This window comes from Piliocolobus tephrosceles, chromosome 9, assembly GCF_002776525.5.
Source record: "Piliocolobus tephrosceles isolate RC106 chromosome 9, ASM277652v3, whole genome shotgun sequence".
Taxonomy (NCBI): Eukaryota; Metazoa; Chordata; class Mammalia; order Primates; family Cercopithecidae; genus Piliocolobus; species Piliocolobus tephrosceles.
Genome location: NC_045442.1, coordinates 103,306,691 through 103,322,496, shown reverse-complemented (window position 1 = coordinate 103,322,496; position 15,806 = coordinate 103,306,691). Strand labels below are relative to the sequence as shown.

The 15,806-nt window shown below is 38.2% G+C and overlaps 1 protein-coding gene across 4 annotated transcripts in view; it reads right to left on the bottom strand.

Annotated features, from left to right (window-relative positions):
• The window catches only part of MPP7 (membrane palmitoylated protein 7), a 254,323-nt gene that overhangs the window by 91,739 nt on the left and 146,778 nt on the right, over positions 1-15,806 (bottom strand). For all 4 annotated transcript variants that reach the window (XM_023194630.3, XM_023194629.3, XM_023194632.3 and 1 more), the window contains one exon: positions 1,547-1,624. In XM_023194630.3, the coding sequence (XP_023050398.1) occupies positions 1,547-1,624 (78 nt within the window). The remainder of the gene's footprint in view (positions 1-1,546; positions 1,625-15,806) is intronic.

Genomic DNA, 15,806 nt, shown 5'->3' with positions numbered 1-15,806 from the left:
CCCCTACTTTTTCTACCAAGCTAAAAATAATTGTTCTTATCTCTGGAAAAGGACTTTTCTCTAAAAGAAGGGCATAATATAAATTATACACCAAAAGTAAAATCATAGAAAATTATACAGTCATTAATTACCTTTCAAACATTGCTTTTACTTTTCTGAGGTAATATTTCTACAGCATTTTTAACTTACAAAAAGACACAAAGGTCATTTGCACACTTTAGTCACTTAAAACATAACATATTTTAACATTTAAATATACTGCTCTGACAAATTATAAGATACTATGGTTTATCATATTTACACAGCAGTCTCTAATTTTTTATAAAGGAATATTGTTGCAATATGATTGGACCATACAGCATTGGTTTATAAACAAATGTTTCCCAAAATTCTGAATAGTAAATGTTTTAAAACTGACTTTTTTAAGGTTTTCTTGGATGGCAACTGTGCCTTACTTGAGCAAGTGTATCTACATCTTTATTCGCCTTCATTTAAAAAGTTTTGTTTCAATAATGCAGAAGTAAGCTTCCTCAGTAAATATATATTGAAACATACGTGTAATCTTTGTAGATAAAAACAGAAAGAAAAATGGGAACTAAACAAATAGCACGGAACTTGCATATTTATTACCTATGTGTATTTTCTAAATTAGAATTATTTTCTAAATTAGAATTTTCTAAATTAGCAAAGGAGTTCAAATAAAATCAAGTTCTCAAGATGGCCAATTTTTTAATTATATGATGGCCTGAATATTTTAACACACTGAATTATAGCTTGTCTTATCAAAAATAAAGGAAAAAATATTAAAAGCAACAAATAAGCTACAGGATATCACTAAAACCAGCCTTCGCACTAAACATATTTCTATTCCAGCTTCGTGTCCTTTATAGTTTATCCAGGTGTGTTCTCAATTCATCCGAGTCCGAAAGTTAACAGTAAGAATCAGCGAGCTAGTTCCCTTCCCCCAAGTTTAAAATAAAATTATAGCTACAGGAAATTAACTACTCCATCAATGCCAACTGCTTCTAAAATTTATTTTTTGGTTATGAAGGTAATTTGGAAAAGCCTAATACCCATAAATCGTTACTATGTTTTATAACCCATTATAAAAACAATCCTGTCTTTTTATGTATTTCATATGCCTCGTTCGTATCCTAGTATCTGTCATTTTTTAGTACTGTCAGCAATAGAGCTATCTCATTTGTCTTTATTTCTCCATAACATTCCTCTTGTCTGTGACTTTCTCAGAACACCAACAGCTGACAGCTTCTCTCTCTCCATGAGTTTAAAGCCTAAAATTCCTATTACGTAGTTACCAAAGCAGAACAAGAGAGTAGCTACATGCAAAATTTTTAGAACAGGAAAGTGAATGAAAATCAACGTAATATTAACATAAGCTCAGTGTTGACAGGACTTCTTGAAACATTTGTAACCTCTTCTGCTTTTCACTCATAGGATCACAGGCATCTGTCTGCACTAGGACAGGTTCTGCCTGGGCCAGGTCTGCAGCAGACACGTCCCGGTGAGCTCGGAGAGGCACACTTACGTCATCGGCCAAGGCTGCCGCACCATGGAGAATGGGCACCGGACTCTGCTTCTCATAGTAGTGTAGTTTTTCATGAATCTGGAAGAAAATCAAATGCATATAAGTTCACCTGGTAGCAAATAATGTCAGATAGTTGCACACTGTTATACTTGAAAAGAGAATCTGAATCCTTGGATATCCTAAAGTTACATGTTTATGACATATTACATACATGTAACATGTTTGTATATGCTAATATAAACCCATAGGTGACATGTATGTGTGTCTAATTCATCTATTACTATGGCCCAGTGTTTGTAACATGGAGTCAGATGGAAAAAACAGTCTTTATCAAAGAGAACCCACTTGAAACCTAAGCCTTTGTCTTTCTCCTCAATAAACATGTAAGTTTTGTAATGTCTGTTATATCTAAAATCCATTGCTGCAATATTTCAAGTATCAGTTGCCGTTTATATTCCTGCTAAAAATGTAAATTATGATTAAAGCAAAGCAATAAACTGCCAGCCGCATTTTGGCAGGTTGGTATGGAATCACTGTCAAGAGGGAAGAAGCTGGCACTATTTGCGCCTGTGTGCCACATCCAGGAACATCTGCCCAAGCACACTGTTCCTTTTATTATATTTATTCATTCTTTTCTTTGAAATTGCCAACTTTCCCCCTCAACTTCAAATTTCTAAGAAACGAAGGGATTTCTCATAGCTAGTGACATTTCTTATAATTATTTAGCATGACATCATTTTTCATATTGTACAATATTTATAATAATAAATTTTTAAAATTAGTCCTTCATTTCCCATTATTGTGACCCAAGAAACACAAAGGCAAGAATCTACGTAAATGCCATGTAAGACAGAGTTCCTCAAAGAATCTAGCAGAAGGTTGAGAAACAAAAGACCTGTTGACAAACACATAACTGTCAGCACTTCAGTTTCATCTATTTCAGCTCTTATATAGGTGTCCTTTCACATTTTATACTTGAAAACTCACTTTAGTCTCTTTTTATTTATAGTTGAAGAAAAATGTCCCCCACCATATACGAAAAACAGTTGCACCTCACAATTTCCTGTCTTTAATAGGTAACAAGTAATACACTCTTTAATTATACTCAAAGCTAACCAAACTCCATTGTAAAAGTCTGGAAGATAAATTTTATTCTGATTAGCCAGATGCTATTGCTAAGAGAGGATTCTATTACATTTTTGGCAACCTGGTACACAATGTAAAGCTTCAGGGAAAGAATTTTGACACTTATGATATTACCAGAATGATCAGAGCGACATTTTTACTTAATATCTTGGAACCTTTAAAGATGTATCATATCGAGGTAATAAACAAACTTTAAAGACTACAAGCTATAAAAAGTTAGATTTGATTTGAGAAACTATGAACACATCATTTAAAACAAAAACCAATCATACTAAGCTAAATTCACTTTGTTTAAATAATTATCAAGAATTAAGTCATCTCAACATATACTATCATAGAAAACTTACCCTATCACAAAACTCATCTAACTTCACTGCTGAACTCACCCTATCACAAAACTTATCTAACCTCACTGCAGTCACTTGTTTAAATGTCTGCTTCCCTGCTATAATAAACATAGAGACTTATTAAGAACTTACCATGTGCCTGTACTACCCACCTAACAGGTCAGTAATACTAGTAACATAGTCTTTAATGAGTTTAATATTTTAATTCCTCAGTTCTCACAAGAACATAAAGAGGTAGACAGCAGGACCATCTCATCTCACAGATAAATAGGAGTTAAACAAGCTGCTATGTTCTTGCAGACAGTAAGAGACAGAGCTGAGATTTCAAGCTCAAGCCATCTGGCTCAGTGTTGGAGCTCCTAATCACCCACTTCTCCTCTCAGACTAACATCTTGTCTGTGCTCTTCACTGCCATCCTTCGCTGCCTAATGAGTATGGCCTGTTTGTAGGGCAAAGAAAGGAAGGCTGGAAAGATACATAACAAATCCCAGTGATTGTTTCTACTGACTAGAGGATCATTGGTGGTTCCTCTCCATCTCTTGTATTTTCTTTCTCATTGGTGGTTCCTCTTCATCCCTTGTGTTTTCTTTCTGATGGCTTCCAATTTTCCCAGGTTAATTTCCATGAATACTCTAATTATAACATAAAAGTATGTGCCCCAAATAAACACATTATTTCTCCACTTCATTTGCTTCTTCTGAGCGTCTTTTACAAATAGTCAGTTTCTCTTCCATCATCTTCTCTAGATCCTGACCCAATTGATAGAATATCCCACCCCTAGCCTGCCCACTCCTGGATTTTATACCATGTCAAACATTTTTTAAATGTTCCAGAATTTCAAAGCGCCGGTAACCCTGTGTTGATATGTGTTTTACTTTACTGCATCATTTAAAAAATTAAGTTGGCAGAGGAGTAAAAATTTACTCTAAATAATTTTGAGCTGTTTGCTGTTTCCAAAAATATTGACAGAAATTCTGCTTTTTATTACTATTTATGATAACCAAAAGGAAAAAAAATGATTTTTAAATTCTAATTAACAGGCAACACATATAGACTTTACCCCAAGGCTATCCAATAGAACTGCCTGTGATGGTGAGAATGTTTTATAGCCGTTTGTCCAATATGGTTAGCCACGGGCCACATGTGGCTTTTGAGCACTTGAGCTGTGGCTTGACTTGAGGAACTGCATTTTTAATTGTATTTAATTTTATTTACTTTACATTTAAATACCCACATGGCGCCAGTAGCTTTCTTCTTGGAGAACATGACATAATTTTATGCAGTCTATAATTTCTCTTTATATCCCAGAAAAATTTACTCTGATACAGGGTGACAAATTTCCCTAAGTGGGAATATTTTAGGATCTAGTAGACAAATATATAACCAAAGATGTGGTTTCATCATCAATGAGCAATCTAGCATCTATTATTAAGTATCAGGTGTAGCCAAACCTGCAAAATCTCATTTATTTTAACTAAACATTTCCCTTTGCAAATTCAATCATGTAATAGAAGTACACTTCAGACCGGGTGTGGTGGCTTCATGTCTATAATCTCAGCACTTTGGGAGGCCAAGGCGAGCAGATCACTTGAGGTCAGGAGTACGAGACCAGCCTGGCCAACATGGTGAAACCTCGTCTCTACTAAAAATACAAAGAAGTAGCTGGGCGTGGTGGCGGGCACCTATAGTCCCAGCTACTTGAGAGGCTAAGGCAGAAGAATGGCTTGAACCCGGAAAGCGGAGGTTGCAATGAGCCAAGATCTCACCACTGCACTCCAGCCTGGGCTATAGACCGAGACTCCATCTCAAAAAAAAAAAAGAGTATACTTCATTTTTCTCCCCTGAGCAACTGGAAGAAGAGGAAGCAGAGAAGGAAATGAGGGAGGAAAGCTGTTAGGAGTAAAGAAGTCTGGAGAAAAGGGGAAATCTGGTTAAATTAATTTTATATAACAGTTATTCAAACACAAGATCCTAAAAGTCAGGACATGCTAAAATATATTAAATGCACTATTAAGAAAAAAGGACATTTCAAAATCTATATACATTATGTCCTACGTATATGTCCATAAGGGTTTTTTTTCTATAATTACATTTGTAATCAGAAAAGTCAGTAAAAATAAAAATCATTTTAATATGTAAGCAGTTCTCATAAGGAAGCCATAGTTACCTTCATTTACAAACTTCCTAAAAATAAATGTTTAATTTTAGTGAGGAAATCTGTTTTAGTTACGCACACAGAACTTTTAAAAATAAACCTTCAATAATTAAACTATGAATAAAGTACCCCCCAATGCAATCATGTGTTTTATACCTCTCAATGATGTACAGACTCCACCATGGCTATCTGAATTGCATTACATTAAGTAAACTAAAGCTGTAATCCTTTTATTGGCTTCTATTACGAGTACAAAAAAGTACTGAAAATTACTGCTCAGTAGTTTGACTCTTCAACATGTTAATTAATGGTACTGGATCTAGAATTAGCACATGCATGCATACACCTATCTACCTCCATATTTAAAATACTGGGGGTGGGGAGAAGATTCTGGGTACTAAAAAAGAAAATCCACGGGACACAATCCTTTCAGAAATATGTATTTACTTCTGATGCGTGACCTTGAAATATCACCGGCCACTTTGCTAACTTTACAATGTAGGACTCCTGGACTTGGTGGATAAAACTCTCAAATCCTAAGGCATAGACCAACCAGTCCATGGATGGTTACAAACTCTTAAAGCAGACTTTCTCTTCTTCCTACCTGATCCCAGGAAGGGCCAGACCAGCTTCTTTGTCATTTCCCTAGTAGTTTAAAGTTTTCTCATCTTCCCACTCACTAACAAGGTAGCCCCAGAAAAGTAGCTCCTCTGTGTGTGTATATCATAAAGCCTAAAAACTTGGAGGCTGTACCTTTGCTCAAACTACACAGTCAGAAGTAAAAATGTAAACAAATAAAGCCTTCCCACAGGAATCGCTGGGAGCAGCTGGTACTTTGCCTTCAATTCCGGCCAGGGCGTTTGCAACATCTCTACACAGATGCATAATTCTTATAAGGAACATGCCTATAAAGTCTACAAAATACAAAGCACCAAAAACAGTTTTTAGGCTTAAGTTAAATTATTAAAAAGCAACAAACCATCAACATTTTCATTTCGGTTGAAAATGTAGTGATTCTATTTGAAACCACTTCTCAGAACATTTTCTATAGATCAGATTCCCTTAGTTCCCAGAACAATATTCTAGAGAAAGTAGCCAGGGCATTAAACATTTCTTTGGAAAATCTGAGTTAGTTGGGGAAAAAAAAAAATGAAACTTGAATTCTCTAATCCAGAGATATAAAATCTGCCCCATTTGGAAACAACCCCAAATTTCTACATACATTTATTTTTCACTTCCCATATATTACAATGATCACAGTTGCCATTCTTCAAAAATCTATATTTCAGTAATTGTTGATGAACTGGGAACTGTTAAATTTTTGATTTGATGGATGGTACTACAGATGATGTTATAGAACTCAGGTTTCAACATACAAGGAGCAATCAATTACCTTTTTTTTTGCAGTTTACATTTTAACAAACATTAAAACTGTAATTAGAGCTTAAAACTAGTTTTGTAACAAAAGATGGAATGAACCATCTTAAAACGTGGTGAGTCGGAGATCTATGGCTAGGAGAGTTCACGGGTGACTCTCAGTTGATTCATGAACTCCTGGAAACCGTATACAATTTGTTTGCATGCATTTTCTAGGAAAATAATCTCAAACACAGATGGGTGATTGATGCTAAAGGACTTAAGACTTTATTCATTAAATAAATAAACAGCCATTAAAGGTTAGGTGCGGTGGCTCACACAGGTAAGCCCAGCACTTTGGGTGGCCAAGGCAGGCAGATTACTTGAGCCCAGGAATTCAACACCGGCCTGGATAACATGGTGAAACCCCATCTCTACAAAAAAAATATAGAAATCGGCCAGGCATGGTAGTATACACCTGTAGTCCCAGCTACTCAGGAGGCTGAAGTGGGCAGATAGATCGACTGATTGAGCCCAGGAGGCGGAGGTTGCAGTAAGCTCAGATTGTGCCATCGCACTCCAGCCTGGGCGACAGAGCCAGACCCTGTCTCCAAAAAAAAAAAAAAAAAAAAAAAGTAATTAAAGAATAGGAGGCCCTTGGGCCAATTTGTGCTTCACTTCATTTTCCTTGGACAGATGTGGGGAGGAAGGGAGGTAGCAGGTAAGATGAGGAACAGAAAACCTGTTAGGAGGATATGGTTCTAGTGGTAAGAAATTAAAAAAACAAACAAACAAAAAAAAAAACCACTGGTCACTGCCCAGTGCAGATGACTCTGGGGTTCCTCAGGCTTCGCTTTCTTTGCAAACACAACGGACTTAAGCAGTTGCATCTCCTCTCAGCAGCCACCACACTGCCTCTATCCCCAAACCTGTTGTGAAATCAGATGTACTCTTCCAGCTATTGTTTTCCTTGTTGCCCCCAAGATAAACATATAGGCCCCTTATATTGTAGACATTTAACTGTTATCTCCATAGAAAAAAGGAAAAGGACTAAAAAACATAAAGAACTTATAGTATTTTTACAGTTTTAAAAAATGAAGTATCAACATAATTTACTGAGAGTCTTGAAGTCAAAATACATGAGTTTAAATCCCAATTGGGCCCCTTACTTACCCTTAAGCAACGTATTTAACTTTCTATGCCTTAGTTTTCTCATATTTAAAACAGGATAATAATCGTACCTATTAACTAGGGTTACTGTGAGAATGAAAGTCACCATTAAAAGAGCTTCATGCAAGTCCTGGAAAATAGCAAACACCTAATAAATGGCATTTATTTCCAATTCCCCTGCTTGCTTCCACTGGTATTCCTAGTAAGAGGAGATATTCATCTCCCTTTGACTATATCATGTTGCATATACCTATGATACAATCAAGACCTAAAGATCAACATCAAAGATTAATTGGTATCACCTATACTCAAGAAGAGAATTTCTGAGGTCAGGCAACCAAATGCCATCTCTGTTGACATTTCTTCAAAAACAGTCAAAGTAAAAAGAGGACCCGAATGAAGGCAGTGGCAGCAGGGCTAACAAAAGCCAGAATGAACACAGGAAAGGCAGACAATAACTGTGACCACCAGAAATGGACACAGGAAAGGCAGACAATAACTGTGACCACCAGAAATGGACACAGGAAAGGCAGACATTAACTGTGATCACCGCAAAAGGCAAGCGATGGAAAGGGTGCGAGACCAAATTGAGAATATCAAAAGGAGATCTCCAGGAGGAATAAGGGGTATGATGAAAAATCTAGATCTACAAGTTTATTAACAGGTTCAAAAAGGATCTGTCCTGAAGCACCCACAGCTCTAGCTGCCCTGTTCCCAAAGAAGAAAGTTCGTCCTTGGTAAGAAGACAGAATGAAATCCTCACACAAGAAAAAGTATAACAATGAGGTGGAAAGATTCTTAGAAAAAGAGTAATCGGCCAGGCGCGGTGGCTTACACCTGTAATTCCAGCACTTAGGGAGGCAGAGGCAGGAGGATCACCTGAGGTCAGGAGTTCGAGACCAGCCTGGTCAGCATGGCGAAACCCCGTCTCTACCAAAAATACTAAAATTAGCCAGGTGTGGTGCAGTGTGCCTGTAATCCCAGCTACTCGAGAGGATGAGGCAGGAGAATTGCTTGAACCCGGGAGGCAGAGGTTGCAGTAAGCTGAGATTGCACCACTGCACTCCAGCCTAGATGACAGGGTGAGACTTGGTCTCAAAAAAAGAAAAGAAAAGAAAAGAGAGGAGAGGAGAGGAGGGGAGGGGAGGGGAGGGGAGGGGAGGGGAGGGGAGGGGAGGAAAGGAGAGGAAAGGAGAGGAAAGGAGAGGAAAGGAAAAGAATAAACATGAGAACCACTTCAAAGACCATAGAGGGCTAGCTATCACTGTTGTCAGCTCTCATCTGCCTATCATTTGGGAATCCAAAGACCCTCTGCCCACAAGCCCAAATTCTGTTGAAATTAGTAAGAAAGCTCACATAATTTTGAGATGAGCTAGGATCTGGTTAGGGAATGTGGAGTGTATTCCAATGTGACTGTATGGAAAATGACTACTGGACAGGAATCAGACTTTATTCACAATGGAAATACCCAGCAACCATAAATTGGTTGTCACTTCCTTATTTCAGTCCTTTGGTGGCTTGCCACTGCTCTCGAGATGAAGGGCATGCCTGCCAATGCACTTGAAACTCAAGCCCACTCTCGGGCTCTGCATGCCCGGGCCCCTGCAGACTTCCATCTCAAGCCACTCTCCATCAGGTTCCACCCACAGGGACCTTATGTTAGATCCTCAAGCACCAGAGTCTCTCCTACCTCAAGGCAACCTCTCTGCCTGCAATGTTCCTGAGTCTTGGGGGGACCCACATTCATCTTTGAGTCTTATCTAAAATGTCACTTGCACAAAACTTTTCCCAACAGTCTTACCCAATCAAAATCAGTTCTCCTTCATTAGTAGGTCTGATGGCTTCCTATTCTTTTTGTTCACTATCCTTATTAGACTTTGTATGTATAGATTTATTATATTTATCTGTTTACGCCTATCTCCACCCCCATCGGTAATGAAATTCATAGATCAGGCACAATGTCCCTAGAGTTCACCACTAGATCCCTTGCTCAGAGCCCAACGCCTCACATAAAATAGACGTTAAAAAGTCTATTAGCTAAGTGGATATATGAATCCTCTAATCCTGCACAGTTGGCAACACCCTGGAATCACAGTGGAAGAGGATGATAAATGCAATCATTTTCTTCTTGCCCCAAAACTGATGACTAGTCCCCAAAGCTGAGGAAAAAGAAGTGTTAAGTCCCGTGTCCTAAGAAAAACTCCCAACAGCTGAAACATACACTTCTCTAGAGCCAAAGAGATGGATGAAATATAACCATCAACTATCTTCTATCTGCCACTTCCCAGAATGTGTATGTGAAATTTATATATTGAAATACAAATTTCATATACACATACGTACATATGACTACAGAATGGAAATTGTCTTATGGAAATAGGAAAAGAAGGGACAGCGGGAGGTCCACAGCCTAATGAAGAGTAGAATAATGGAAGTAAGTCTCCAAGACCTCATAGATAATGGGGGTACACAGAAGAAGACAGAGGATGTTCTCCAGCTCCTATGCAGGCAGCAGACTAGCTGATTTGCCTTTTGTGTTTCTCTAATCAAGGGGACAAGGGAAATGAGGCAGGACGGTGGAACAGAGAGAGGGAACAGTAGAGGCCGACAGTTGCTTGGCCTACAAATGATGCATGAGATACCTGCAAGTCACATGGACCCCATTGAAGGTAGTTGGGCTTAAGCCACCCTGCAGATAACTCAGCCTACAGCACTACAGGAGGTTTTGGGTTGCACAAGCCATGCGCTGTAGGAGAAATGCAACATTCGAGCACTTCCACAAAGAGTATGAATGCTGGTCAGTGCTGGCCTGAGAAGAGGCAATAATGTGGCTAATTTCTGCCTCCCTGCCCTAACACAATAGAAGAACTGCATCCTCTTTCAGAAGCAAACCAGTCCCATCTTCCAAAGGATATTGGGGGAGTGGGGGTAAAAGAAGAGCACACTCTCCCCAATCCCCAAGCCAACTCCCCTACCCCTGGCTGATACTAGGGATGGGACGAGGTGAGACTTAGATCAGAGGTGAACACAAAGGAATACCAAATTGAGCTTTTAATAATTGAAAATGTCTTGGAAGCTACAGACTGCCAGAAATGTTGTTAAAAGGGACAAAAGTTAGCTTCAATGTAACATATTTTGATGCAGTGATTGGAGAAAATTAAAACTCCCTCTTTGAGCATTGTTCGATTTGTTGTTCAGAACAGTATAGTCCAATGGTTCTCAACTTTTTTGGTCTCAGAACTCCTTTTACTTTCTTAAAATTCACTGAGTATCTTAAAGAATTCTATGTGCTTATATCTATCGATAATTTGTAATACTAAAAATAAAACTAAGAATTTTCAAAAATTTATTCACTTAAAATAACAATAAATGTGTTAAAATGACGTCTTATGGAAAATCAATATATTTTCCAAAACAAAAGTTTTTGAAGAGTAGCACTGTTTGACAAACTTGTAAATATCTTTCATTTCTGGCTACATAGGAAATAGCTGAATTCTCTATCAGTTCCTACATCCTGTCTGCTGGGATATGCTGCTTTGGTTGAAGTTCATGAAGAAAAACATGACTCCCACAGACTTGTAGTTAGAAGAGAGAGGAATATGTTCATAGCCTTTTTAGCTAATTGTAGATACTTGCTGATACTACACCAAAACTCTGCAGCTGATACTTTCTTAGAGGTGAGATGCAATGTGGACCCTGCAGCTGCATCACTGAGCCTTCCATGTGCCTTTACATTGCAATCCTTGCTCTCCCCTGCACTCTACATGGCGCATACCCATGCATAGTTTCACGATATTATGCATTGATCATTTGGAAAATACTGCTTCACTGAGTTATGCAGATTTTCCAAACATTTACACATTTCATGGTACAACAACAAAAAGGCACACATTAATATCACCACCAATCTCATTAAAAAAAAATAAAAAAAGCTTGTAAGTACTAGAAAGCTAGCAATCTCAGAGTGCAGATACAAGTTTTTCAAAATTCTAAGACTTGCTCAAAAGCTTGAATTTTATTCACTGGCAACAATACAGTTTGTTGTTGATTTTTTAATAACAGGCAAACTTTGATCATTAGGAAAAAAAAAAAAAAAAAAAAGTCTTCCAAACACCACAATCTGCATAAACACAGTTTCTGATGGTTTCCTATGAAAAAAAGAAACTAGTTTAGTTCACAATCTCACAATCCTACAACTACTTGTCCTCTGATAACCAGAACTCTGATTTGTAGCCAAGTGCTTTCTAAGTACTCCCCTCTTTCTTATAGGTTAAAAAGACTTGACAGTAAAGAGATGTGCACCATGGTTAAGATTTAATGCAGCCAATTATTCTTGATTGCGAGTGTGCGATGATGAAGAACATGATGATTCATTCACTAGTACCACTTGGTGCCATGGCCTTGGTTTGTGTGACAGCACAAACCATCAGTGTTTTTACCATCAGTGCAGATGCCAACCCAGTGAAAAAAGCAAACAACATCATAATATTATCATGAAAATAGCTTAGACCTTGAAGAGCCTCCCCACAAAATAGTCCCAGGGACCCCCAGAGGTCCACAAGTCACACCTTGAGAACCACGACTACCTACGATCTCTGAGTACATGAATGTAACAAATAAAAGGAAATCTAACATTTCTTTGTGGCTGCAGAACTCATGGTGAATTATATTACTTTGGTATAGGAATATTAATACTTTTTCCCTTACAAACATGTTCTTTTGAATCGGCAATTTACCTGAAACCACTGGTCCAGGCTTGTGATGTGTGTGACTCTCAGAACGAGGTGGTACTTTTCTACAAAACCATGATTTTGAGGTCTGAAAAGTAGCTTTAAGGAAAAAACTAGTATATTTTTAAAGAGTTCACTTAAAAAGAGACACAGAACAGGTTTTAGCATTTCATGAAACTGAAGCTTGCTCAATCCCTTAATGTTTCATTATTCACATTTTTTCCAAAGTTCTGCCTTTCATGCTTTTCATGCTGGCTGATTGCTGCTACCGTTAGCGCATTTAAACCTCAGCGATTTATAACATGGTCCCAGACCAAGACGCTCTGGCATTGGCCCAGTGCTGCTATTATCATCTTCTTTTATTTATGGCCCTATTTCAAAATCATCCTTTCACACACTTATACACATTTTTCAACTATTTTTACTTTCATACACATTTATGTTCTAAAATGCTATTCTATATTTCTGCTTTGTATAATAACATAAAATGTAATTTGCTTACACTGCTACCATCACAGCTGGGATATTTTAATGCACTCAAATATATATTGTAGCATGTGCAAAAAACAGCATTCCCCACCCCCACCCCCACCACCCACAGGTTTTATATAATACACAGCTTCTATTCCCTTCTTATTCCTGGCAGAGTTACCTAAAATGTTTTTCTTCCTATGAAAAACATTTTTCGCTATGAATTCTTTTTTTAATAGAACATGAAAGCTCCTATTATACAAGAAGCTTTGCAGGCATGAATAATCAAATACACCCCTTGGTCAGTAAAAAACAAAAACTTGTAATCATTTTGCATGTATTCTTACATTCTTTGCAGGTCCACCTAGGGTGGACAGAGGAAATTTAGACCGAAGCTAAACATTTCATTCCTGTTCCTAAACAACATTTCCTACCACCTCAAAGCTAAACATCCTTGATTTCTGAAGTCTAAATGAAAATATTTGCAATTTATTTTTAACGAAAAATAAAACCTTTATTTTCTAAGAAAATTATTTCCTCAACTTTTCACTCAATAGAAAATTCTAATTCAAACAGATTCTAAGTCCTTAGAATCATAGGGTGATATGTTAAAACTTATTTACAGAAAGGAAATTGTAAAAATTATTATGCCTTTCTTCTAGCTTTTAAACAATCTCTTGGTTCATTCCAACAGATAGGTAAAATCGGATTACTTTCAAATGGCAGATGGTTAATACATTCTTATTGTTACAGTTTAGACACCCAGAAAATCCAAGTCACAATTCAGAAAGCAACTGAATTCAACCTTCAGGGTTGTATCTGTCAAATCCAACTACTCTGAAATCCAGCTGAAGTTTCCTCTCGAATCAGCTATAACAAAGCACTCCTTAATAATAAAACCCAAATGAAGCTCTGGAACTCACGGATGCAAAGACGACTCTCTGAAGAATCAAAGGAAACATTGTTTTCCATCAAATTAATATTTTACATGTGGAAATATCAACAATTGCACTAAAAGAGAGAAGAGCTACCTTGAAAGCACAGAACAAGGCCTTGCAGTTTCAGATGGTGAATTGAGCCCACGAATTGATCATGCTCCCTATTCAGAATCCCACTGAAATAACCAAATAATAGAGAGTACAAATTTTTTTTTAATGCATGGTAATAGCAGAGAAAAATGCCATCCAAGGGTCAGGAGACTCTGAAACATTTACAAAAAAATACAAAGATAAAAATACTATGAAAAGTCTTATCTGAATCATCGTATTCTTCTATACTTATCGGGAAAGAGAGACCTGCTTAGGAAAGAAAGTGGACAAGTATGGCCACCAAAGGACCAAAGAACTCCGAGTTCAGAGAAACAGAGGTTCAGAAAAAGAGTGGGGAGCAGGATACTAATTCATTGTTCAACAGTCATCTACTAGGTGTGCAGCAGGCAGCCTCTAAAACGGCTCCCAAAGATTCTCCTTCTTAGGATTTACTTCCTGGTGTCATCTTCTCTCCTTGTTGGGGGTTGAATCTACTGACTTGATTCTAATGAATTGAAATATTCAGGCAAAAGTGATGGGATGTCCCTCCTGAGATCAGGTTATAAAACACTGTAACTTCTGTCTTGCAGGTACGTACCTATGCCCCCTCCATATTCTCTCTCTCTCTCTCTCTCTCTCATCTCTGCTTCTACTTTCTCATCTCCTTCCTATGACCCTGCTACTTCCCTGTTACATGGAGCTTGTGATTACATTGTTTGGACCCACCTGAATAGTCCAGGATAATCTTCCTATCTCAAGGTCCTTAACACCATCACATCTGCAAAATCCCTTTTGTCATGTAAGGTGACACAGTCACAGGGTCCAGGGAGAAGGACATCTTGAGGGTAGTGCAGGGGTGGAGGAAGGCATGAATCCACCCGGCACACAGCACCTCCAATCCTCCCTGTGATCCAGCCTTTCTTTCTTGTCTGAACATATCCCTCCCTCTCCCTCAATTCATGACACTCTGGCTGCCTTGGGCTTCGCAGTGTCTTGAATCTAGATCCGGAGCCTTTCCCAACTTAGGGACTTTGTACTTGCTGTTCCTTCTGTTTAGAACACTCTGCCTCCAGATCTTTAAGGCTGACTCCTTGACATTAGATCTCAATTAAAATGTCACCTCTTCAGAGAGGTCTCTGTGATCCGGTCTGTCTTACCTATATCACCCTTACTATTGCTTTCACAGCACAGTACCATAGAAGTTGTCTTGCTCACTTTTTATTTATTTAACATAAGTTCTCTCAGAAAAGAGGACTGCCCTGGTTTATCATGTTCACACCTATACATCCAGGGACTAGGATCATGCAAGAGACTTAGTACATACTCGAATATTTTCAAGTGAATAAATCAGGTTAAAAAAAAAAAAAGTACTTGGAATTTGATTGCCTGTAGTGGGAGAAAGAAGTGAAGTGTCTAAAATGAGTAGTATATTTTGGCCAGGAGCGATGGCTCACCCCTGTAATCCCAGGACTTTGGGAGGTCAAGATGGGCGGATCACCTGAGGTCAGGAGTTTGAGACCAGCCTGGCCAACATGGTGAAACCCCGTCTCTGCTAAAAATACAAAAATTAGCCAGGCATGGTGGTGGGTGCCTGTAGTCCCAGCTACTCAGGAAGCTGAGGCAGGAGAATCACTTGAACCCAGGAGGCAGAGATCACAGTGAGCCGAGCTGAGGCTGCGCCACTGCACTCCAGCCTGGGTGAAAAAACTCCAACACTCCATCTCAAAAAAAAAAAAGAATGAGTACTATATTTCCATAAAAACCAGAGGAACGATGCTGCCATTTACCGAAACACAGAATTCTGAAGAGCAATGATCAAATGTAGAGGAGATACATTGAGTATAAAGTCTTGTGAGA